General features: G+C 39.1%; 1 protein-coding gene across 3 annotated transcripts in view; it reads right to left on the bottom strand.

Annotated features, from left to right (window-relative positions):
- LEF1 (lymphoid enhancer binding factor 1) overlaps nucleotides 1-27,345 on the bottom strand; it is a 116,429-nt gene that overhangs the window by 16,500 nt on the left and 72,584 nt on the right. Inside the window, exons 5-11 of one of the 3 annotated variants that reach the window (XM_032224230.1) lie at nucleotides 24,700-24,790; nucleotides 22,436-22,519; nucleotides 16,580-16,702; nucleotides 14,155-14,317; nucleotides 4,784-4,891; nucleotides 2,594-2,642; nucleotides 1,028-1,062 (exon numbers count right to left, since the gene is read on the bottom strand). In XM_032224230.1, coding sequence (XP_032080121.1) covers nucleotides 1,028-1,062; nucleotides 2,594-2,642; nucleotides 4,784-4,891; nucleotides 14,155-14,317; nucleotides 16,580-16,702; nucleotides 22,436-22,519; nucleotides 24,700-24,790 — 653 coding nt within the window. Of the gene's footprint in view, nucleotides 1-1,027; nucleotides 1,063-2,593; nucleotides 2,643-4,783; nucleotides 4,892-14,154; nucleotides 14,318-16,579; nucleotides 16,703-22,435; nucleotides 22,520-24,699; nucleotides 24,791-27,345 lie in introns of those variants that run through there. The other 2 variants (XM_032224232.1, XM_032224231.1) reach the window with 2 other exon arrangements.

The following is a 27,345-nucleotide window of genomic DNA, read 5'->3' on the forward strand; positions in this document are numbered from 1 at the left end:
TCTATCTATCTATCTATCTATATCTATATCTATCTAATCTATATCTATATCTATCTATCTATCTATCTATCTATCTATCTATCTATCTATCTATCTATCTATCTATCTATCTATCTATATATATATATATATATATATATATATATGATTTTTTACAACCTCTGGTAAGCCCCAATCATGGGAGGAAGCTAACTGCTTCCATGTAAAAAATCTAATAGATACCTTTCACCCTGGCTTCGCTGATAACGGATAAGAGCCTGTGGCCTAATGGCTAAGATTTCTGCCTAGTATGTAATATAGCACAGGTTCAAATCCCAGTAAGAGTATGGCTAACTGATGAGAGCTAAATAGCTTGAAATAGATCTATACTAGTCTCCCTTTATTTATTTATCAGCACAAATAAACACACACACACACACACACACACACACACACATATATATATAAAACATTTACACACACACCACATTGTTTCCCTGAAAATAAGACCTCCCCCAAAATATTGCAACACAGCAGCAGCCATGAAGTGACCACGCTCGCCACCCCCTGAACCTCAAAAATAATAAGACCTCCCCAAAAATAACAAACATTATATTAGGTGTTCTGTTTTTCTTTACTTACAATGTATAAGTATTTTGAAATAAAAATGCTCTTTTTCCTGCCAATGAAGATTATAAAATAATGTTGAGAACAAATCAGTTTGGTTTTAATGTGTTTCTAGTGAAGATTTTTGCAGTATGATGCCAGTCAAAATGGTTTAACTGCTTATTAAAGTCATTGGGCTTCAGACTTGCAGCTAGTCAGTGAGGTATAGTTAGTTTGCATGATGAAATTAAATAATAAAAGGAAAAAAGAATTGGCTCTAAAATACGCAGCCGGTATAAAAACCATTAATCATAAGAACATTCATTTGAGGGTAGCACATTAAATTTGTGTGTGCTATAATTTCTTGATTTTTCCCCAAATATTAAATGTAGGAAAGATTTAGGAAATCTGTTGATGTATATATAAATATTCTTACCATGCTTCAGATGTAGGCAGCTGTCATTCGTGGGGCGGTACCTGTAGGAGATTGTTGGTTTTTTTAAACAAATTTCACTGAATAATTTTTTTTGCATACCCCAAATAAAAGGTCTTATGCTAGAATATGCATTGCTGATTGATTTTCTCTGCCTTTTATGGTTCTTATACCAGCCATTTTTTAAAAAAGAGAACACCTCACTGATGCTTTCAGCAGAAAGATTTTAAACCACTTCTATTTTTTTTAATGTGCTGTATGTTAATAAAAAGTATTCTGTGAATGGTGCTTGATTCTGCAGTTTTCCTGGCAACAATATGGAAGTAGTTTGGTTTGGAGTCTCCTTAGAAGAATATAAAACCCCTCTTCTTCGATTTAAATCGTTTACAGGTCTGTTTAGCTCTATGAATTTACTAATTCATAATTTATCCATGAGATGTATTGATTTATTTACAAGGTTCATAAGCTGCTCCAATGGACTCTTCTCCAATGAAGAAATAAGTTGATCTAAAACCTCTGCTTAACAGCCCCCAAAAGGGAATATTCTTAACCCTTCTGGAACTCAGTAGTGGATTGATGAAGCTAAAATGCAATTTACGGCACGGAGAAACAAAACAGCTTCTCAATTAATGTTTCCTGAATCTAAGCAATGGTAAAGGTAAAGGTTCCCCTCATACATATATGCTAATTGTTCCTAATTCTAGCGGGTGGTGCTCATCTGTGTTTCAAAGCCAAAGAGCCAGCACTGTCCAAAGACGTCTCTGTGGTCATGTGGTCAGCATGACTAAATGGCAAAGGCGGACGGAGCGCTGTTATCTTCCTACCAAATGTGGTCCCTATTTTTCTACTTGCATTTTTATGTGCTTTCGAACTGCTAGGTTGGCAGAAGATGTGACAAGTAATGGGAGCTCACTCTGTTACATGGTGCTAGAGATTCGAACTGCTGAACTGCAACCTTTCTGATCGACAAGCTCAGCTTCTTAGCCACTGAGCCACCATGTCCCTAACGGTACCAAATAATAAAAGGCAGTCGACTTTTTGTCATTGCTTCTTAATTATTTTGAACTGGTACTGCTTATATAAGTTGATAGTTAGTTTTATAATTTTCAGAAATAACTCATACATGGACAGTCTTTCAGTAATTTCTCATGCATGGACGGTCTTCAGTAAAGATTGTCCATGCACGAAAAAGGACAGGTTGACCTATTCAAGGCTTTCTCCCCACTCTTTATTGATATAGATTAGGCAAAGAAGTTATAGCAACCATGTTAATCTAAACCGACTGGTGCCATTACTATTTTCCAATCTCTGAGCATTGACTCACATCCAAAAGAATGGAAGTTAATTTCTTCTACAATTGCTGAAATAAACCACAGAGCTCCACTCCAAGCATCCCTTTATAATGAGATTAAAACTCTTAGCTTGGGTGCATGAGGGCAATAGTGGTGACATCAAAAAGAATTAATAGAATATGTATTGTCCTTGATAGAGAGAAATTGACATCTTGAAGCAATGTGCTTGGTCTTTAAAACACAGCCAATAATATTTAACACGAATATCTACCCATAAATATACCTGATGTTGACTCCTGTAGCTTCTCTCTCTTCCTCTTTTTCTTCTTTCCCTTTAAAAAGTAAGAAAAAGGGTCTTTATTTATAATAAGGAAATAAATAACAAGAAAAGAGATTGTTCGGAATCATGCTGGCACAGTGGTTAGAATGCAGTACTACGGACTAACTCATTCACTCACTCACTCACTCCAGGAGTTCGATTCTGAGCGGCTCGAGGTTGATTCAGTCTTCCACCCTTCTGAAGTCAATAAAATGAGGACCAAAATTGTTGGGGACAATATTTTGGCTCCGTAAACTGCTTAGAGAGGGCTGTAAAGCATTATAAAGCAGTTTATAAGTCTAAGCGCTATTGCTATATAAGCAATCCTAAAATATTCTATGTTGTTTCTCTGTTTCCATAATTCCCAAAGATGAATGTTAAATTTTGCCTATATTTCACTGTAGATAAGCTATTTTTTGTTTATATTAATTTCCACCATTCTTGTCAGATTGACAAGAAACAGGCAGTCATAGAGTTCACATCAATCTCACCAAAAGTTACTTGCAAACTTCTTTTCAGATGCATTTTTCCCCTTCAATGGAGGACCAGTGTGACAGAAATTCTAGAAAAAGCGTTTTTAATGATCAGGAAATATGAGAGAGGAAAAGAATTTGCTTGCTGGGAATTGAAGAATGTATTGTACTATTTATTTAACTTTATGCTACAAGAAATGCTGGATTGCAACATCTGTATCAGCACCCTGGAGTAAGCATGGGCTTTTCCTCATACATGGTAACCCCAGTAAATTTCACCATAACCTCAAAATTCCTCTTCTAATTAAGTTTTGCATAGTAGGTCAAGTTTTATCCATCATTCATAACCAGTATTTAAACTGAAGGGAATTGTGGGAGAGGGGGAGAGGGAATTCATTAAAAATTATAGTATGGCATTTCACTGAAGAAAATATCCTTCACAAGCTATTTGTGAGACATAGAATTGGAACAATGTGTGTATCATGAACATTTAAGGAGGGGGAAAAGTAATCAAACTCAATATATAGAGTCTAATTTGAGAAGCTGCTAAAAGTATTGCTGAGAAGTCTTAAAGGAGTTTACAATCCCCATACTAAGAATCAAAACATCTACTAATGCTCTTAATTTCCAATAGCTGGATAGGGTGTTATCCTTTTTTTCCCTTTCCATCTTAGCATAATTCATTAAACCTGAATAAGATTCGCAAAATGGACTGACACATAAACTGCTTTGTTAAATGAATGTAGGTACTAGGCAAAGATGATTCACTGTGCTCGGAAGCTCATTGGCTCCTTTATGCAATTTGACTAAGGCAGTAAGTCTATTTATCTGGCATTAACTAGGCACATGAGATTAAGGATATATCCCACTATCGATTGAAATCTTAATGAATGTGTGAGAGACTATATTTTCAAAGTCAGAATTATGGCTGGGATTAGGCACTTCTTTGAATTGTTTATTTAAGAGTTATCAAGGCCCTGTCTTAACCAACTCTCAGATAAATAAGTCTCTGGCTATTGTAAGTATGGATTTTTCTTAAATAACTATTTACAAAGTTAATGGAAGACATACTGTTTAATTGTAATGAAATATTGTTATAATTTGCTGGATGAAAATCTTATTTTTTTGGGTGGGGGAAGAACTCACAATTTGATAAAGTGCTGCTAACTTGTTTCTTTTTAACAATAACAGCCAAAAGGATTGCTGCTCAACTCAATGAACACTACATTTTTGTTTGCTTTAGGACAACTACACACACACACAAATTTCACATGGCCAAGACAAATTCCAAGATAATTCCAGTAGGACATCATTCAAATGACAATCATTGTCATGTGTATTTATTAACCACAGGATAAGCCTATGTCAAAACAGACATAAATCCCTGTGCCATAAAATTAGAACATAAATCCCTGTGCCAAGACAGGCAAAACAATTATCTAATACTGAATCGCCATTTTGCATTTATATTTTTCGCATAGATATAAAGCTGGACCAAAACAAACAAACAAACAAGAACATTTGGAATCCATTTGCACATGTAAAAAAGAGAGAGAGAAATGTATGGACCTCCAACTGAACAAAATGCCAATGCAATGAATGAGCTTTTGTTCCATGGGCACATTCAGATTGCTGTGTCTTCCTTACAGCAAGATCGAGACAATATAAATGCAAAGCTTACGTAGTTGTCTCTTGCAGACCAGCCAGGATACAGTTGCATGTGTAGCTGCCTTTCTTTCCGAGCGAGTTCGTAATATTTTGCTTGTTCTTCACGCGACAAGGCATGCCACTGCAAGTGAAATGGGGGAAAAGAAGAATAAGCTATCGACGCAGACATCTCTGGATATGAATTCCAATTTATTCTGGGGCATGGAAAAATACAACTCCAGAATGTGTAGAGATTCTCAGTCATCCAGGTCATGGTTGTCCCAAAGGCGCTTTTTCAGGAAGCAACTGGACTTTCTTGTTTCTTCTTTTGAAGATGTTTCGCTTCTCATCCAAGAAGCTTCTTCAGCTCTGACAGGATAGTGGGGAATGGAAGAATTTATATTTCTTGCAGACAGCTAGCAATCTGCATCTTTGATTTCACTGAGGGCCGCGTCAGCATTGCATTTGACCTTGGGAGGCGGGGTGAGGATGGCCTGCTATACATCACTCGTCAGGGGTGCCTGTAGTGGCCTGAGAGCTCTGCCAGCAAAAATGGGCTGTTTCCAGGGTGGCCCTGTGGATCAGATCCGGCCCCCGGGCCATGAGTTTGACACCCCTGTTTTAGAGCGTTGTTGAAGACTAGAGGAACCAGGAGCACTACTCAAGTGACCCTGTGGGCACAGATAAAAGTCCAAGTGCTTCAACGACCCTCTAAAAGGATGCAGATGACCAGCTGTCTGCAAGGAATATAAATCCTTCCATTCCCCACTATCCTGTCAGAGCTGAAGGAGCTTCTTGGATGAGAAGCAAAACATCTTCAAAAGAAAAAACATGAAAGTCCAGTTGCCTCCTGAAAAAATGCACCTTTGGGACAACTCCAGAATGCTTGCATGTTACCAATGGCAATATAAGAAACTTGCACAATGTGCACAACTAATGTCAGGCAGATGTGTTTTTGAGTTTTGAAATATGATGTTTTGTGTGGAAGGACTTTGAGAAAACATGAGAACAGAGGGAGAGCATGTATGCTTTCCTGCTCCTCTTGCCTTTTCTATAATCGGATGACTTTGATCAGGCAGCCAAAATTTTGCAGCACTATTTGCCAATCATCAGCAGGGCAGGTTCTGCAAAAATTGTTTAGGGTAATATAATAATTCATCATTTGCATGTGTCTAGATTTCTTGACCTGAGAGTGTGAATATTCAGTATGACAGGGACAGCTGGAATGCATGGAGTTAAATATTGAAACATATCTGACTCCATTTGGGGTGGAGGGACAGCAGATGGTATTGCAACAAGAGAGACAGCTAAGGAATGATAGTCTGAAGCCACAGAAACAAATCCAAAACAAAACTATACAACACAGAAGAGGAAAGGCCGAGCTGTGTGTCTGCTGTTAGGGTAAAAACATTGGTGGAAAATTTGAATAAATATGGCTTTCACATGACGATGAATGAAGGTGATGATACCCAATTATATATCTCTTCCGCTGATAAATTAAGCAATGCAATGAATATCTTATCTCAGTGCTGGGAGGCTGTGCGGTCCGGAGGGGAAAAACAGACTTCAGTTGAATCCTGGCAAAATTGAGCCGCTTTAGATTTGGGCCCTGTTGCTTCTAGGGCTATGTCCAGAGGTGGGATTCAAATAATTTAACAACTGGTTCTCTGCCCTAATGATTTCTTCCAACAATCAGTTAACCAAACTGCTCAGAAAGTTAACAACCAGTTCGTCTGAAGTGGTGGAAACTGGCTGAATCCCACCACTGGCTATGTCATCTTTGGATGGAGTGGGGGGGTTCACACTACTGCAGATTGATGTGGTGCACACTCTGGGAGTCCTTCTGGACTTAGATTGAAGAATAGACAACACTCATGTCTGGGAAGGCTTTCATGTTGTATGTCAGTCGCACCCATTTCTGAATTGGGAAGCTCTGCCCACAGGTGCTCATACCTTAAATCACTTCCAGATTGGACTACTGCAATATATTCAATATGGGGCTGCCCTTGAAGAAGTTTCAACGGGTGCATAATGCAACAACATGGGCAATTATGTGTTGTTCTCAGAACTTCTGCTCTGTGATCCAAAGGTGCTTTTTTCAAGAGGCAACTGAACTTTCTGGTTTTTCTTTGAGGATGTTTTGCTTCTCATCCAAGAACCAGAGATGAAGAAGCTTCTTGGATGAGAAGTGAAACACCTTCAAAGTAAAACCAGAAAGTCCAGTTGCATCTTGAAAAAAGCACCTTTGGGACAACCATGACCTGGATGATTGAGAACCTCCATAGACATTCTGCTCTGTGAGTTGCACTGGCTGTCAGTTTGCTTCCACCTCCAATTCAAGATGCTGGTTTAAAGCCCTTCATGGCATAGGATTGGGTTATCTAACAACCATCTTTCTCAATTATATTACAGTCCATCCAATTAGATCTGGCAAAGAAGGTATGTTGTTGCTACCATCTGCTAGGGTAATGGGTCCCACAAGGCAAGTCTTCTCTGCTGTGGTGCCCACCATATGGAACATTCTCTCCAACTCAGGTCCTCAATTTTAATGTTCCAGAAGTCCCTCAAGGATCCCAGAGAACAGAAGACCTTTTTAAGATGGCTCCACTAGTGTGGTTAATATATTTATTTTTTTCCATGCCTTGTAGTATTGTATATTTTAAATGTTTGCAATATTTATATATTTTATATTGTTTTTTAAATCTCCGGATTGTTTTATTTACATGTTCTATGCCACCCAGAGTCATGAAATGAGCAACTATATAAAGCTAATACCGTGGCACGACAAAACCGCGCTCGTCAAAATAGCGGAGATAAAACTGCGTCGCTAAAGCCGTGACGTCATCACCGCGCATCATCACCGCCACGACAACAGCATTGCAACAGAAGGGCGCTTTAAAACAGCGTGGCAGCAGAAAGCCGATTTAAATTAAGGTAAGGGTTAGGATTAGGGTTAGGTTTAGGGTTAGGTTTAGGGTTAGGGTTAGGTTTAGGGTTAGGTTTAGGGTTAGGTTTAGGGTTAGGTTTAGGGTTAGGTTTAGGGTTAGGTTTAGGGTTAGGTTTAGGGTTAGGTTTAGGGTTAGGTTTAGGGTTAGGTTTAGGGTGCTGAGTGCTTCGGAAGGCGCGGATTTGCCCTCCGCGGTTATGTCATCGCAGTAGGGTCGCGTTTTTCCTTAGCGCTTCGGACGGCGCGGATTTGCCTCTGCACTTATGTCGGCGCGGATAAGGGCTTTGCGGTTTTGTGGTGGAACCAGCTAATACGTAAATAAAGGCAATTGCGATATTTAGGATCAGGGAGATGGTGCCATAGGAACCAACTGAATGGAGAGGAAGATCTTTATATAACTGCTTTTCACTGATTAATTAGTCATAGCAATGAAATCTTGAAGAGATGCATTTAAGAATCAGTAATAGTAATCAAAAATTTAAATGTATTAGTCTGCTTTTTTTTTTATAACCGTGCAGTCCTGAAGCACTCACTGAATGATTTCTGAGCAGCAGCTTAGCAACAACAGAATGTTCTTTAGAAGGTTAATCAAAATCTTCCACCTTGGGGTGTTTTTGGTCACTTTTCCAATCATGTGGATATTTCAGCTACAGGCTGTTATCTTCCTAGTTCCTAATGAAGGCCCTTTAAAGCACCACTTCTTATTGTTGAGCTTAGTACTTACATTGTTTAAAAACCAAACCCTGTAGTTTCACATTCCAAAAATACTGAACCTGAGGCAATTTTTTTAAGAACAAGTGAACAGCTCTTCTATTGCACATATACACAACCTTCCCTGAACCATAGCAGCCTTCGCCTTTCAAGCAGCAGCCTGATCCAATCGCTGCAGCTGCCCATCAGCTGTTTCACAGCAGGAAATTAGGGTAGAAGCCTGCAGTTTCCAAGAGCTAGGCAGCAGGAAACATGGGAGGGAGCCAAGAAGAAAGATGAAGTGCCAAAGACACACTGCATTACCAAGGAAGGAGAGCTGTTTAAAAATATTAGTAATGGAGGTTTGTGGGGGTTTGGGAGAAATCTTATCTTTTAGTCACATAACCCAATTATAATATTCTGAATTATCTGCCATTCAGTCCCTTTTTAGGCCACATTTTAGGCTGTTGCAACCCAACATTTTTGAGGTTATTGATTTTATTTTGCATTTTGTTTTATTGTGGCAAGCCAGCTTCAGTGCTTATAAAGCAGCAAAGCAGGGATATGTGTAATAGCATAACATTTCAATTTTAAAAATTAGCATCACCTAGGCTTTTTAAATCAGTTCTTTACTGTTCTCTGATGGGCAATACTAAACATGTGCACTACTTAATTAATAGTGTAATCAGTTAGTTTGAAATACATTATTTAGAATGGAATGAGCTTTTAAGACAGCAGAATTTCAATCCTTTATAACGAAACTAAACATCCTGTCCTATTCTTTTCTGAAATAACCCCAGAGAGGCTTCAATAAAGCTTTGGCTAGAGTCCCACAATGCTATTTCTCCTTTCACTACAACACAATTTCAGTTGTTTGCCATCTGCTACTATGTACAAACTATGCTTTTAACAGATCAGTGCAAATATTAGGAAAAGGATATTTGCACTATTATGCCAATAGCCAAATCCTGCAGAGCCAACTGAACTCAGATAGAAATAACTGTAAACTTAAGACTTTTCTGGGATTGCAGGTATTCCATAAGGTAGGGTCAGGCAATTGATAAGGCCATAAATTATGAAGACGTAGTTTGAATGAGAACTCTTTAATATGCTTCCTTGATGTTTAAAACATCTCACTTTTGATACTTGCTAAAATGATGTTGGCTCAAAAAACCATAACATGGTAGGCATAAAATGGGACAATGTGGAAAACTAATTTTAATTTTAAAGTCTCCTTCCAATAGAATTCAATTCTGGACACCCAAATAATTTTCCTGACAATAATGTGGAATTTTTTTTCTAAATCTGTTTTACTAGATTTTTTTAAAAAAAATCCAGTATAACTTATTGGAAAAATTCCCTATACCACTCCAACCAAATATTAACCAAGACCGATGCTATCTATCTGAGACAAGTCCAGAGACTTGCTGAAAACATGCAAAATCTTAAGGAGGCAGAGCCCAAGTTGAAAAAAGAGTTGGAACATATTCTTGTGGCATATTACCCACTAACCAATCAGCACTTTAGGCTACCTCAAATCAAAGTATAACATCTAGATTCATAACCCCAATGCCTATTCATAAAAAGCCCACTCTCAGTTTATCTTGCGATTTTATAAGTATTAACCTATAAACTAATACCCTATACTATAGAGCAGGGATGTCAAATTCAAGGCCTGCAGGCCGGATTTGGCCAAGGGGGTACTTAGATTTGGCCCACGGGGCTGCCCTGGAAACAGTGAAGGACTGGCCTGGGCTGCCTCTGCCAGTGAAAACAGAGCTCGGGAGTGCTATATGCGGCTCTCCTGAGCTTTGTTTTCATTGGCAGAGGCCATCACAGCCAAAAACGGAGCTTGGGAGCCCATTTTCTCTGGCAGAGTCACAGGTGCCCCCAACAGGAGTGACGTTGAGCTGGCCACAACCAACCTGGTCACGACCACTCCGCCCCCCCAAGGTCAAACACAACCCTGATGCAACCCTCAATGAAATCGAGTTTGACACCCCTGCTATAGAGGATGCAGGAATTATCCTAGGAGACAAAAGTAATCTTTTGTAATGAAGAAAATTATCAAAATGTAGACAAGAGCTTAAGCTAATTCAGTGTTTGGGGAAATAAGTAAGAATTTCTAATCATATGACATGTTTGGGTAACATAATAATCAAACACATAACACATGCTTTGATGGGACCAAGCAATAAACATTATAGTAGTCATAGCATAGAGGCTCCTGATCACTCTGACGCCAAGATTAATTTTCTAAGCTAAAGGTTTATGTGCTTGGCAAGCACAGTTCAAGATCTGAAGGAAGTAAAAAGTGTAAGAGTCACAACTTTAAAAAAAACATTTCAGCTACTTTTGGTACACATAATAATATTTTAACGTGGTTGAGATTGATTAAACCTATTTCCTCTCCCTCAAAAATCTGTGTAAAGCAGAATATTAAGTATGTGGTGTTGATGTTGAGAATTGCCTACTGTATCTATAAATCACTTCCCACAGGAAAAGGCAGCCTAATCTCATTGTGAAATACAGGTTTTCAGGCCTCTTTTGAAAATAAGCTATTTAATTTGTTATACAACACAAATCTAGCTATCAGTTCCAACAACTTTACACCACAGAGGGACTGAGATGCTGTTTGCTATTGACTTTATATCATGAAACCAAAGCAAAGAAATCTGGCAAGAGCTGCATTTCCCAGATGACTCTTGGTTGTAGAAGCGAGAACAAAGAGGATGAGGACTGAGTGAAATTAAATACATATGGCAGCGGGGGGGGGGGATCACCATAGATGACAATGACTTTTTTGCATTTATTTAAAGTTATCTGATCCCTTCTTCTAAATTATAACAGCATACAGGTAGTCCTCGATTTACAACCATTCATTGTGACCATTCAAAGTTACAACAACCCTGGAAAATAGTAACCTATTATTCTTTTTCACATTTAAGACGTTTGCAGCATCCTCATGGTCATGTGAACAAAGTATGGGCACATGGCCACTGGCATATATCCAGCGGTGAAATCCTCTGAAGCCTTCTACCGGTTTGGTGAGTCTACTACCGAGTGTGTGCTTTGCGTGTGCATGTGCGCCTGAGGCGCGTCCGTGCTGCGCTAAAAAAGGAAGCCTTTCGAGTCTGCAAAGGTAAATAGAACAGTGAAGGGGAGAGGGAATCTGCTGTGCCACGCGATTTAGCTTAACTAGAAAGCAGGAAATCCAACAATTCTAGCTAATATAAATCGTGTGTCTGAGCTGATCGTCGGAAATACGGGTTTGCCCGAACCAGTTACATTTTTTTACTACTGGTTCGGGGGAACTGGTGTGAACTGGTAGCACTTCACCCCTGCATATATCTCATTTTTAATGTGCGCCAGTGTATTCACAGAAAAAGATGACAATAATGGTTGCCTTGCCTTGCCTTATCTCATCTATCTTATTATCTTATCTTATTATCCTATCCTATCCCAATCTATAGTTATGAAAGTTGCACTGTCCTTAGCTGGCATGCAAATTTGTAGTAGTAGTAGTAGCAGTAGTAGTAGTAGTGGTGGTGGTGGTGGTGGTGGTGGTGGTGGTGGTGGTGGTGGAAGACTCCAGCTCAACACAGCAGCCGCAGAAGGAGCAACCAGTTTGGCAGCTAGCAAAGCTGGAACAGAGAGATCCACAGCTGCATCAGGTTAGCCTGGAGACTTCAGGTAAAGAATAGGAGCAGATGCCTGCAGTTAGAAGGGATGGGGAGTGGGGTAGAGGCCAAACTTCCACCCACCCACCCATCCAAGGATGCACAGGGTAAAAAGGCAACAGGCACATTGCCAATTGGCCAGGTTACTCTTGAGGAGGCAGCCTCACTCCCTGTGAACGGCTGTCCCAGCGTCACCTATTTAATCCCATGCTAAGAGATGGGCTTTGCTGGAAAAATGTGCCTTGTTCCATATTCCTGCTTCCTGTGTGTTTGAATCTTGGGCTGGCTCTTGGGACAGTGTATCATGCTTAGTGAACTGCTTCTGACTGGGAACTCTTGTGCCACCCAAGTCCCGCTGGGCTTGGTGACTGAATCTGCTCTTTGTTTTGGCTACCTCAGAACTGCTGGGGGTTTGAATAAAGACTTCTCATTCACTGTGGTGTGTGTGTGTGTGTGAATCAATGGGGCAGCACATTGGGTCAGGGGATCACCATTTGTAACCTTCACTCCTGGCTTCCAACAAGCAGAGTCAACGGAGGAAACCAGATTCACTTAGTGACTGCAGTGATTCCCTTAGCAACAATGGCAAAAAAGTTTGTAAAATGAGGCCCAACTCACTTAACAAGTGTCTGGATTAGCAATGGAAATTTTAGGCTGACTTGTGGTTGTAAGTCAAGGACTAGCTGTAGTCAATTTGTGAATAAATAAGGGAGAGAAATCCTAGATAAAGTCTAATCAAAGGTAAAGGTAAAGGTTCCCCTTGCACATATGTGCTAGTCGTTCCCAACTCTAGAGGGCGATGCTCATCTCCATTTCAAGTTGAAGAGCCAGTGCTGTCTGAAGACATCTCCATGGTCATGTGGCCAGCATGACTAAACACCGAAGGCGCATGGAACGCTGTTACCTTCCCACCAAAGGTGATTCTTATTTTTCTTTGCATTTTACATGCTTTCAAACTGCTAGGTTGGCAGAAGCTGGGACAAGTAACAGGAGCTCTCCGTTACACGGCACTAGGGATTCAAAAAGCCAAACTGCCGACCTTTCTGATCAACAAGCTCAGCGTCTTAGCCACTGAGCAACAATCGGGATAATTGGAACCCAACAACTCTAGAGGAGGCAAACCTAAGACAACAATTTGGCCGACGTTCCATCACTCAGGCTGGGGGGTCAAAATTTATACCCCTCAGACAGGGTGCGCAACTTGGGAGTCCTCCTGGACCCACAGCTGAGTTTCGACCATCACTTGTCAGCTGTGACCAGGGGGGCATTTGCCCAGGTTCGCCTGGTGCGCCAGTTGCGGCCCTACCTGAACCGGGAGGCCCTCACAACAGTCACTCGAGCCCTTGTGATCTCTAGGCTGGAATACTGCAATGTGCTCTACATGGGGCTGCCCTTGAAGAGCATCCGGCGACTTCAGCTAGTCCTGAACGCGGCCGCGCGAGTGATTGTGGGCGCACCACGGTTCGCCCACATAACACCGATCCTCCGTGAGCTGCGCTGGCTACCTGTTGATCTCCGGGTGCACTTCAAGGTCCTACTTACCACTCACAAAGTGCTCCATGGTAGTGGATCTGGCTATTTGAGAGACCGCCTTCTGCCAATTACCTCCCTCCGTCCCATCAGATCGCATAGAGTAGGTCTCCTCCGAATTCCATCCGCCAGTCAGTGCCGACTGGCGACTACGCGGAGGAGAGCCTTCTCAGTTGCAGCTCCGACGCTATGGAACAATCTCCCCGTGGAGATCCGCACCCTCACCACCGTCCAGGCCTTCCGCACTGCTCTCAAGATCTGGCTATCCCGTCAGGCCTGGGGATAAGACTTCACTCTCACCCCTCCCGAATGTTGAATGAATGTTGTGTTTTTACCGCTAATTATTTTTACTCACATTTTCTTTTTGTGTTTTGTCCTGCACTCCCCTCCCCTATTATTGTAAGCCGCCCTGAGCCCCCTCAGGGAAAAGGGCGGCCTATAAATGTTTAATAAAACTATAAATAAAAAAACTAAACTAATGGAACACAGTGGGTGAGTTAAATACTGTATAGTCTGAACACACAACATGCATATACGCAAAAACAGATTTCCTCATACCCTTCTGCCGAGGATCTGGTTGATGGCTGCACTTTCTTTCAGAGTACATTCTGCTACAACATTCGCTCTCATCTCTTTCATGTATAACATGAAAGCGTTCAGAGGTTTCTTAATGTGAGGTCTTTTGGGCTCTTGTTCTTTCCTCTGTTCATGCTGAGGCTTCCTAAAAGTAACAGGAGGAAAGAGAACATATGGAAGAGTACAATTGATACCATGCTCGTTTTTAAGGGATATTTTATACTGCATTTCAGGTGATCAACAGATATCTCCTCATTTCTTCAGAGCAATAGTTCCTAGGTTATTTCAGTGTTCAGGCATAAAGAGAAAGAAAGGGGAAAGCAAAAAATAACCTCTCATTCCTATCTAGATCAGGAGTCTCCAACCTCGGCAACTTTAAGTGGACTTCAACTCCCAGAATTCCCCAGCCAGCAAGAATTCTGGGAGTTGAAGGTCGCCAGGCATAAAGTTGCTGAGGTTGGAGACGCCTGATCTAGAAGTATTTCCCTCTGTCATTTGTTAAGAAGCCTTAGAGCTTCTTAACAGTGGCACACACAAATATTTCCACATGTTTTTGAATTTCTCTGGCTATATGTTATGCACACTTCTAGTAGTACATGGCTGTTTAAGAGTAACTTGTGGTTAAACTAATAATTAGCAATGCAAGGATCAATAGTCAGAGGTGTTGGAGAGTAGAATTTCCTGTAATATGAGAATTAGAACAAAACCCAATATTTTAAAGACAGAGGTGGGCTGCTGTTGATTTGATCCGCTTCAGGTGAACCAGTAGTTCTGACCAGTAGCTGCACCTACCCATCCACCCCAGCACTAACCCATCCTATATAATCATCATGTGTCATGCGCAATGGCAGAAGGCGCGTGAGGGAAGCAAGCATACACATGCGCTCACTCACATTTTCGCGATCTGGGCGAACCGGTTGTTACAGTATGTGATGCCCAACTCTGTTTACAGGTAAATGAAACTGCTTCCATCCAACCTATTTAAATTGTATAAAATGTGTTTCTGAAAAGTCTGAAGAAACTACTTCCTTTAGGAAAAGTAATATCCATATGTCTATTTCATAAAATAGAGAAGCAGAAAAACAAAGATCAAATCCCCAAAATACATATAAGGCTAACTCTGGGGATTATTGGGAGTGTGTGTGTGTGTGTGTGTGTGTGTGTGTGTGTGTGTATTGTGTCACAACCCTTGGTATGCCAAAATATGGGAGGGAACATATTGCTTTACTTTTCTGTCTTTCAGTTCACCCTAGGAGCCATCCAGGAAGAAAGCCATTTTTCTATGTTGCCTTTGTTACATTTTGTTGGATTTGTGCTGATAAATAAATAAAGGGAGGCTAGCATACATCTATTTCAAGCTATTTAGCTCTCATCAGCTAGCCATACCCTTACTGGGAATCGAATATATTTAATTTGTACCTAATTGTGTATTTTAATAAAATGCCTATTTTCCTTGAAATATGATATGTTTAAACTAGACTCCTTTGTTAGAACTGAGGATATAAAATCAGAAAGAGAATCTACAAGTATCGCTTCCATCCAAAGGAAACATATTTGCAATTATTCAAATATTTTTATTTCTCCATGTTAATGTGAGATAGATAAGTTTTGATAATCCATAACTCATTTCACAATGCACATCTAGGTTGGATCATATTAAAATCAGAACACCAGAAAGGCTTTGATTTAACCTGATACTAAATGAGTTACCTCAGTGTAAACAGCTTCAATATCCAAGCTCAGGAGAGGGCAATTAATTTTCCTAAGGGGCTACATGAGAAATTGGGATGCTGTGAGGGGCCAAACTAATAGGGCTGGGAAGGTGCCTCAGCACACATCCATGCACATATGTAAATTGAAAAAAAATGTAACAGCTGCCTTCAAAATAAAAGCAATGCAGTTGAATTGTGTACACTTATTTAAATTTGATTTCTAATTATTATTGATCTCACATTGGACAGACAGGGATAGCCGAAGAGCCATATATGGCCAGGGTAAAGGTGGCATTCTGCCGGTTCGCACCAGTTCGGGCAAACTGGTAGTGGTGGCAGTGCTAGGCTCCGCCCACCCACCCTGACATTATCATACACTCTCTGTGCATGTGCAGATGGTTCTGTGCATGCCCAGATGTGCTGTGTGTGAGCACTGCAAGTGCGTGGATGCATGCACTCCCACTACCAAACCGGTAGAGAAGATAAGAGCATTTCATGCCTGGACCAGGGGGCTGTAAAATGCCCAGACCTGTTAAAGTTACAGAAAATACAAGGCTGTATTCGTAACTTAGGCACATTTTCTTTTAAGGATAAGCAGGGGAAAAAGCCATTCATCACAACTATTGCCACATCCACTTGATTCCCAGGGAACACAGATTAAGGATTGTTAAAAGACTTGGGAAAGTCCTACTCACACGTGCATTAAGTCACTGTCTGTGTGTGGATGTTCTTGTTTGACTTGAGGTGTTACAATTGCAGGATGAGGGATTCCAGTTGTGTGGGGTCCTGGAGGACCTGGGATCATATGATGTGAAAACCTACAAAGGATGAAAAAGGGCAAGTCTTTTTCATAATGGCAATTTCAGCGTAGCATTGAACAATTATATGAATCATAAGGAAAGCCTAGGAAGAAATATTTCATGTTGGGCTAGCAGCAAAAATATTAGGATGCCAATATTTGACAGCTAAGATATGGACAGAATAAACAGGATTATTTTTGTCCTTTAATCCTGAATAAATGCTGCAGTAGATATCTTGTATTATAGGCAAAGAAATTCAATGCCTCCAACAATTCTAAAAACACATACAGTAGGAAACATAATGCTAATTTCATCCTAGGCCCATCAAAATATTTTCTCACATAAATATGACATTAAAGTTACCCACCACCAGCTAAAAAAAAGAGGAATGGTCATGCAGGAAGAAAATAAGGTTGAAAAAAATTGCATTTCCTTGAGAAGCTATAAGTTTCTAATTGCATAATCTAAATCCCAGAATCAACCTGCCCAATCACATTTATCTTGTCTGTATGATATGTGACTTATTCCTAAGGCACATGATACACTCACCACTCATCCTCCTGATACTGTTGTCCTTCAATATTGAACATTGTCCCTTTCCTGCTTCTGTAACTGATCTTTTAAGAGACTGCACACGTGCACTTCAGCCTTTTGGTATGTTATCTATTATTAGTGTATACAGGGTATATGTTATGAATGTATGCAGGAATATAGCCTATCGGTGTTAAAGATTGAGAATACACACATTTCTGAGTGCCATGAAGAGGTGGGAAGCTTCGAAGAGGAAGAAAAATGATCTCATTATTACTGGGACAGCAAAGCCTCATTTTCCAAAATAACTTGTTATGTTAGGTAAAGGTAAAGGCTCGCCTTGAACATATGTGCTAGTCGTTCCCAACTCTAGGGGGCAGTGCTCATCTCCATTTCAAAGCCGAAGAGTCAGCGCAGTCCAAAGACGTCTCCGTGGTCATATGGATGGCATGGCTAAATGCCGAAGGTGCACGGAACGCTGTTACCTTCTCCCCAAAGGAGGTTCCTATTTTTATACTTGCTTTTTTTTTACATGCTTTCGAACTGCTAGGTTGGCAGAAGCTGGGACAAGTAATGGGAGCGCACCCCATTATGCGGCACTAGGGATTCAAACTGCCAACCTTTCAATCAACAAGCTCAGCATCTTAGCCACTGAGCCACCGCGTCCCTTGCTATGTTAGGTATCTATAATTATAGTACTTTGAGTAGTCATATATGAATGCTCACACAAGAATTATACATTTGTGTTTACAGATTTGTTTGGTGAGAATGCTACCCAGGTGTACACAAACATTGCCATGGCTCCTACCAGGGGTTGTTGCTGTGGAGAAAATAGGAGGATGAAGGAGGATGAAGGAGTATTAGATGTGCTCAGCACCTTCTTTATAAAAACAATAAAGATGGGATATAAATAAATGAAAAGCCACCATAACAGAGCCAGTACTGACAGTTCTTGAGAACAAATAATAGCTCAATGTTCCTTCTAAGCTGCGCGGCCGTGCACGTAACAAGAAAACGTTGTGCAACAGTTTCCAACTGCCGCGCAGTGTTTTTTAATGTCTTAAAATATGATGACACTGCAGAAGGGAGAATTCCCATTGGTCCTCTGGGGCTTCGTTGGTTCCTGGGAAAATGTGATTCGCTGGTTGTAGCCTGCATTTCTCTGCACATCCTGCATTTCTCAGACATTGCATCATCTGAAGGCCGTTCTGGGCTCAGCAATCTTTCTGCAATCCCTTCACTTTGTGGACAGAGGGAAGCAGCATGGAGTTGGACTGTCTGAGCCAAAGGAGTCCATGGAATCTTGAGACTTGATTTTTGAGCAGTACCAATCCATTCCACTCTTTCCTTTCCCTTTCTGTCCTTCTTCTTTCTTCCTTTCCTTTCCTTTTTCTTTTTCCTTTCCTTTCTCTTTTCCTTTCCTTTCCTTATTTCCTTTTCCCTTCATTTTTTCTTTTCCCTTCCCTTTCCCTCCCTTCTTCATCCTTTCCTTTCTTCTTTCCCATTTCCTTTCCTTTTTCCTTTCCTTTCTCTTTTCCTTTCCTTTCTCTTTTCGTTTCCTTATTTCCTTTTCCCTTCTTTTTTCTTTTCCCTTCCCTTTCCCTCCCTTCTTCATCCTTTCCTTTCCCTCTTCCTCCCTTCCCTTCCTTCCTTCCTTCCTTCCTTCCTTCCTTCCTTCCTTCCTTCCTTCCTTCCTTCCTTCCTTCCTGGGGGTCTGAGGGAGAGGGAGGGGACCCTTTTCCTTCTTGCCCCCCCAACATCTGCTCTGATGGCAATTATGGCTAAAAGAAATTCAGGTGCTCAGGCATGAAAATGTGCCACTCAAACACTATACTTTTCCGCACACACTGAAAAAAAAAATAGAGGGAACATTGGACAAGCTATGAGAATGCATAGATGGCATTCAAAGAACTGCATTTACACTTAATTCTGTATAAACAAGGATCTTTCCTATCCACCTATCCACATGAGCGCAGATATATTAATGCTTAGAGAAGAAAAGGGTCCAAGATGTAGTAGAGCTTTTATGAAACACTTCAGAGTATAAATTGGAAAATGTTCCAATAGAAAGAATGGGTAATAGAATTTAAGACATCCACACGGAAGAGAAACTTGAGTTGTTGCAGCAGGAACTGAGCCGTTTACTCCTCTCTTACTTCTTAGCCTTGGTGGAATTGAACAGTCAAGCTTTTTAAAACCTTTAAACACTTTATGGACATGCTATCCAAGGCAAATATTAGCTAAGTGTCAAACCATAAATAATCCAATTGATCTCTCAAAGAGCTGAAGGCACCACCAAACATTACTGCCATCATGATAGGAGGCTTGGAGGAAGATGAGGAGCTGCACAGCCTGCAATCCATAAAGCTTGCTCCCAGACAAGAACAAATAGTGTGATGAGCCTGTTTAATAAATGCCTGGTAGTGTTTTACATAGGTCTACTGTGTAACTCTCACAAGCAAATAAGTCCATGTGAAGGGGAAATGTTAATTCCTACAATGTGTAGTTGTGAAACAGAGCCCTTAAGATCATAAAGTTAGCAAACTGCCAGTCACAAGAGAATGTATGAAGCCTTCATTAACAGTTTTAAGGAGTTTTGTAGAAAAGTTGAGATACTTTTAAACAAAATTGGGAGGAAGAAATAAATAAATATATTGAACAAGCACATCCTGTTCAAATATGAAATTGTAGATGCTGCAATGTTTGAAAACGAACTGGAAGAGTTTAGAGGGAAATGTTCCTAGTTACCCAGTATGGTGTGTGTTTCTTCTTAAAACAATTATGTAAACTTTAAAATATCCCAATCTGCACTCTGCAGAGGTTCATAATCCATGTATATACAACAAATTAGAGTGTTATTGTTTCCGACACACATGTATGGAAATGCTGAACTGAGAGCTGCCACTCAATTAATTCTTACATTCACTCCTGTGCAGATTTGCATGGTTGCACCCAATCAAAGTAATTAGAAGAACATATAATGCCAGGAATTTGGAACTGCAATGCTATACATGATGAAATGCAGGTTTTCTCTCTTCTCAGACATTTAAAGCACTACACACTGGTGTGTTTCTCTTAAAGCAAAATAGCTACTGCATACCACCAGGACTATTTGGGGCAGTTTTACACATTATACTGAAAAGGATTTCCAGCATAGATCCTACCTCAGGCTATCTTTTCACTTATTTTTAAAAAAAGTATACCAGTAAATATTAAATAGCTTTTCATGATTTCAGCAGAATTTTCTGTACTTCATAATAGTGAAGTCATTCAATCCATTAGCAGTTTAACAGCATACCATTCTGCTAACGTTATAAAAAGCGGGGGGAACATGTGTAAATTGAATAGATAAAATCAATAACACCCCAATGTTTTAAAGATCATCATAATGGTGGTGGCGGTGACAGCGATGGGCAACCAATTATTCTCTTTATTTGGCCAAGATTAGTTTCTCCCATCGAATATTGTCAGGCTTCAACTTATATTGACAAAGACTGCCTCCTGTGCATGTCAATACACTGCTAGCTGCCAGAATGTGGGAAAGAGTATGTTGGTTTCCAAAATAGTCTCTGTTCAGAGATCCTAATCTGTGCAGAATAAGATTATTAAACTTGGGGTAAAACTAGAAAAGATTCTGTAAAGAATGAAGCATTGTTAAATAAAGGACTGAATAAAAAAGGAATCGACAGCATGAAAGAAAGTACTTGATGAGATTGATGAGATTTTTAGAAAAAAAGATGAGTAATGTAAAGAACAATGGAATTTTTTTAAAATATATTTTTTTATTTTCCATTTTCATAACATATAATCACAATTGGAATATTTTTGAAGAAGATGATGATAGAAAGGGATGGAGCAGTACAGTGAATAATGCTGGTGCAAACTAGTTTGAGCTATTTTTTCTTATATTATGCCTTTACTTTCTTTACCTTACTAGTTCTTACTTTTCTTTATCTGCACTGTGCATAATATTGTCTAACCAGTGGTTCTCAACCTGAGGTGTGTGTGATGACATCACAGGGATTCCTCAAAGACTTGAAGGAATGTTATAGTTTAAACCTTGAGTTAAGTCTTGAGTCTCCATGACTATGATTCGTGGCCACAAAAGGTATTTAAAGGGGTCCATGGTGAAGAAAAAGTTGAGAACCTCTCTAACCCAAAAGAGAATATCAAGATGGGTATATTAGTACCAACTAGTGCTGAAAACCAATATATCAAGAGCATACAACATCGGGGAACCCTGATTTAGCTAATAATCTGTTAAAGCCAAATTACACTGAACTGTATTAACTGTTACACATGAAAATAGTGTTCTTGTATTAGTCTGATATTTATTTAGTCTTATCTAGTCCTTCTATACTTCATATATAAAAACTAGTTGACAACCTGACATGTCGCCTTCATTCATATAAAAATTTGACAGAAAAAAAGTATAAGATGATAAATAGCATATTAGAAAAAGTTTTATTGAGCTTGGCACAGCTGTAAATGGGAGGGAATTAAAAATGTGATTACATTGAAAACAGTACATGTATCCCACACACCCAGCCAACAAATGTGTTAAATTGTTTTTATTTGTATGTTGCATTTTATTGACATAAGATACATAGAAAATTACAGCGACCTTTGGGTACACCAAGCACAGCGTATAGATCCCATATTTTCATACCACAGAAAGATAAGAATGATACAAAATGAGGCCACCACCAACACCTAGTTAGTGCTGCCTGCTTGCATTAAAGTTTTTCATTCGTAGAGCAGTATTAACCATGTCTACACAGCTTCTTTTGCCTTAATTGTGAAATAGTTTGGAGCCTGGAAAAGAGTTTCCTATCTTGCATTCTGTATTTAAATAGAATACTTCAGAGAATGGAGAGACTAAAATACAAAGAAAACTGCAAAAAGCAACAGTTTTCTTTTCAGTCTCATTATGTACAATGATTTCATTGCACTTGTGCTGACAAAACTAATACTCTCTTTGGCTTCAGTAAGATTGTTGTATCACAGATTTGATGTTGTTTAATCAGCCAATGAAAATAGCAAGCTGTATATACACCGTATTATATATATACACACATACACACACAGACACTTAAATGCAATTTAGCTAATGGGGCAGAGAGAGCAAGCAAAGGCAGTCACCAGGGCAAAGCAATATAGCCAATTCCTCTCCATGTCCACCATTTACTGCTCAGCCAGTCATTCCTCACCTACACCTACCTTGACATGGAAGTGTCGACTGAAAGTGAGGATGGGTAGGGATGCCTGAATCCACCTGAGATGGGATATACAGGCTGCCCTTGCCTGAGGTCACAGAAGAAAGCAACCCATCAATTATAAAGCAACAGAAGTGAATCTGCCTTTTTCCAAACACCGATAAATAGATAACCAAATAATAACCCGAGTAGCTTATTCTTCACTTCATAAGAACAAATAAACTAGGATTTATTCTTGCTATATTATGATTATTAAAATAGCAACAAATTGGGAATCCCAGTTTTCACAAAACATGAAAATACCTTCCTGTATTGTTTAGTCACTCCCATGGCAGAAGGAGCAAAACTGGAGCAAAGCTTTGCCTATTTCTTGTAAACGGGCATTCTAAAAAAAATATCCTAGGATATTTGGACTCTAACAAAAGCATTAACTGTATGTTATATTTTAAGCAACTGTGTTTTCCCCCACATTGTGAAGCATTGGAGAGTGTTGCTTGTATACAACAAATTGCCTGAAGCATCTTCTTGAAATCAGATCCAATGGGTGTACACAGGCCAAGTTCATACAGTTTGAAAGTAAAACAAAAATCTTGAAAGGGAGTTTAAAATACAAAGAAACTTCTAATATAAACTTCTGTTCTTCTGAATAGATACATGAATAGCTCAATCTGAATGTTTCAAATATTTTGAATCTTTTATGTTTAGTTTACATTGTCTTTTTTCCATCGTGAATTCATGCAACTTCTGAATAAAAGTTAATACACTTGTACATCAACTTCAGAGAGAATAATTGAATTTTCCTTGAAAGAGTACAGTCAATTCTATTCAAGCAGAGCTATTGATTGACAGATTTAAGAAACTGGCATTTTAAAGCTGCTGGCCCTTTCTTATTCTCACCATGGCACTCTTCACGCTTAAATCAACTTCTATGCATACACGGTAGGTTAGACCATTGCACATGTACACAATTATGCACACACAATTCAAATATCAATCATACAGTACAGCAATAAGCAGAAACATAAGAGAATTATTTGCTGTACACTATTCATATTACCAGTATTTTTAATTCAGATTCATCTTTGAAAAAATGTATGGAGAAAGACACAGACAATTGTTAAAATTTAAAAGTTGGGACCGAATCTATTCACACATTCCAAAAAATCCTTCCTTAGTATAAAAGGAGCCATAATGTACCAGCTGTGCCACAATGATGAATCACTCCCAAAATAAATTCTCAAAAAAGGCATAGAGATAGATCATTAGCATCCTTAATATTATTATGTAAAAATTACAAAAATTTGGATTACTACAATCCCCATCCCTACCCTATTTGTTTATGTCAGATACATTTTTGCTAAGCAATACTGCACCTGATTGACTACTTGGAAGAAATTTCATGAAAGGTTAATTCAATTCACTCAATTGCTATTTTTCAGCTTTGACTAAACAAAGAACACATTTAATATATTAAATTGGGCATTCCTCCTTCATAAAGGAGAGATTGCCTTGAAGAATTTTACAAATTTGAAACACTTGTTACATTGAAGATAAATTAGTGCAAAATGAACATATGAATCATGGTTATTTAGTGGTAATGTGGCACTCTGAATGTATTCAGTGGTACTTATGAATTTTACAAATAAATTATCTTACCTAACACATATTATTGGGCTCCCAACTATTCAAGTCATAGAGTTTGTGAATTGTGCAGTGGATTTCATTAAGGAACACCATACCGTTTCTAGAGTCCAGTTTACTCTCAATCGGTTGCTCTGCAAAGCCAACTACATTTCCATTCATTTTATAAATAATTAGATTTTGTTATTTAATAATGGAAACCTTATAATTGTTTTAAAATGAGTCAAGTCAATAAACTTGCATGCAAAAAGGTAAAGGTTCCCCTTGCACATGCAGTATGTGCTAGTCGTTTACGACTCTAGGAAGTGGTGCTCATCTCTGTTTCAAAGCTGAAGAGCCTGTGCTGTCAGAAGACGCCTCGGTGGTCATTTGGCCGGCATGACTAAATGCACTGAATGCTGATACCTTCCTCCCAAAGGTGGTCCCTATTTTTCTACTTGTATTTTTACATGGTTTCAAACTGCTAAGTTGGCAGAAGCTGGCACAAGTAACGGGAGCTCACTCCATTATGCGGTGCTAGTGTCTTAGCCATTGAGCCACTGCGTCCCTATTGGATATACATAACACATTGAATGTACATAACACATAATGCATGAGTGTGACTCGGAAGTAGCAGGAAGCTCTTACCAGCCAAGTGGTGGGGTTATCTGCCCAACACTGCCAGGCGATAAGGGATAAAAGGTGGAAATATCAGGACCTGGAGGATGCCGATTCATGCCTGTTAAAAAGTACAGAATGTAAATGATCATTTTAGCCTAAAGAATATAAAAATAACCTGTAAACCACCTAAGGTCCCTTTGTAGGAGAGATAGGTGGCATTAAAAAAAAAACCATGATAAATCAAGAAATAGAGCCATTTAATCTAAAAACCTATGAAAAGAAAGATTGAATTTGCAGTATAAGTAGATCTTTTCCCCCCAATAGTGCATGACATAGACTAATTTTGTCTACTCTAGCTTTGTATCTTCCAGATTGTTATTCCACAACTAGTGTCATAGGCAAAATTTAAACTAGAGAATTTCATCCAACCTAGAGGATAAATAATAGGATTGCAAATCTTTTTTTTTCTTTTTTGGAGACAGACCCTTTAGAACAGATAAATCAATGGTACTCAATTAACTTTGTACTGATCTCAAGTAGCTTATATTGATCTCAGGTAACTTACTTAGGCAGGATCCAACTCTATCTCTTCAGGAACATTGAAGGTATTGAACACCAAAATGGCATCTTTTATGAGAACAAAGCCAGCACTTCATCCAGTGAAACAATCAGTTTCCTAGATACTATCATTTGGGATTAAATTAAACGAATGAAACTAGATAGTATATTAGCCATTTCTATAATTGTGTGACAAATTTGGTTAGCTTTCCTAAATGAGGATTGCAGTTCCTCAACCCAATATGATTTAATAGTCAAAAAGCTAACTGGCACCTTAGTATCTATCAATTTTTTGTGACGTACGTTTTCCTAAACCAAATACATAGTCACCTCAGTAGGTAAATGTGTATGCATATACCCTAGGTACAAAGAGAAGGAGGTGTCCAAAGCCAAAGCCAAAAGGTCAAGCACTGCACAAGATAGTAGATGCACCACAATATTATGCAGAACACAAATCAGAATGAGTGTGACTCGTCTGTGACTAGTGGGCTCACTAGTAGATTACAAATAGGCATAGCACATGAACACTACAAAACCGTGTAAGAGAGCAATAGCTTCATCAGGAATACCAAATTGAGCAGCTTCCAATTTAATTTACCTTCCTGAATTAGGAAAACCTTAGTTTTGTTTATTGTAGAAGAGCATAATGGACAGATGAATGGATTCTCAATATTATGGCTGATGGTGTTTATTGAGGTAGGATGGATCAGAAGTGGCATCACAATTTGACTTACTTTAGGTAGCCCATTAGTGTTATATCCTCTTTCAGACTTGGCTATAGATTCTAAGGAAGGACAAGTATTCATTTAAGGTTGGGAGGATCAATGACCATCTTCCAGGATGCACAAAATAGTGTCACCGAAGAGCTATCAATGGCAGCAAGCAATATGCTATTATCCTGTATGGATGGTCCTTTAGAAGATATACCTTGGGCACTTAGAGAGACCCTGACAATCTATTTTTGACCTTTACCTTCTCAAATTTGAGTTTTAAGAATTCCTGATGCAATTCCTGGAGAAATATGTTTATGACCAAAAATGGAGAAAAGACAGTTATATTGTAGGATCTGGTTGCAGACAACAGCAGGCTTTTCAGTGTGCTATGGTAGAGACACATGATACTTTAAGATGATGTTACTACATCACGCTTTTTTTTCTGCTGTGTTGCTTGGAAAGTAGAGTTGCTTTCAGGGCATATTTACTGAGGGAGTGCAGGTGAAGATGCCATCAATCTATCTTCAAAAGAGGAACGGCACTTGGAAGTAGGAACTAAAATGCTTATTAAACCATTAAATATGGCAATCATTTTATTAGTTCTTTCAGTTAGTTCTTTCAAGGGGAAACTTTTGCAGCATTTTTACTGCACTCAGCATTAAAATCTAACATTAATGAACCGGTTGAGAGGCAAGTGAGCAATGTTATGCAGTAACTTTTTAACAGATCCTTCTATTTTCTGTTGAAAAATACATAAGCAAAATATAAATGGATTCCATTGACTGGAAATGTTGCCCGATGCAATCTTGCAGAAAAGTAGGTCTTTATGTAAGACTCCAGGTTTTTTTTTTAAATATGCCTTTTCTTCATAAGTTTGTGTAAAATTGGATTGCATTGAGTAATCAGTTGCGCTCTGCATGGCATTGTGATCACACCTCCCACCCCCTCTTTCATTGCTTGACCATTGGGCCTCTCCCCCTACTCTTCTCCCTATAGATATCAATTTCCTTCTCTCTGTACTAGGATATATATACCTACCCATTAGGTGACTGCTTCATGTATCTGATGGAGTAGGGTCTGGCCCAGAAAAGCTTATGCTATAAGACTCGTAGTTTTTACATTTCTTGATTGATTTTCTCTCTGATTTAAAAAGAAAAAAAAGGAAGAAGTTATATGATACACAAGTGATAAAAGTATTAGAGTTTGTGTGACTTTAATAGATTTAAGCCTTGAAAAATCATTTTGAACAGCTAAATATATAAGAAGAGACTGGGGGTGTGTGTGAATGAAAGCAGCAGTTTCAAGAAGACTTATTAGATTTTGTAAATTGCTGCTTATACATTTTATATGGTTCCCTTGAGATGTACAGCTTTTATGAACTTGCTACCACTGAGGATCAGTG

The sequence above is a fragment of the Thamnophis elegans genome, chromosome 9 (assembly GCF_009769535.1).
Source record: "Thamnophis elegans isolate rThaEle1 chromosome 9, rThaEle1.pri, whole genome shotgun sequence".
Classification (NCBI taxonomy): Eukaryota; Metazoa; Chordata; class Lepidosauria; order Squamata; family Colubridae; genus Thamnophis; species Thamnophis elegans.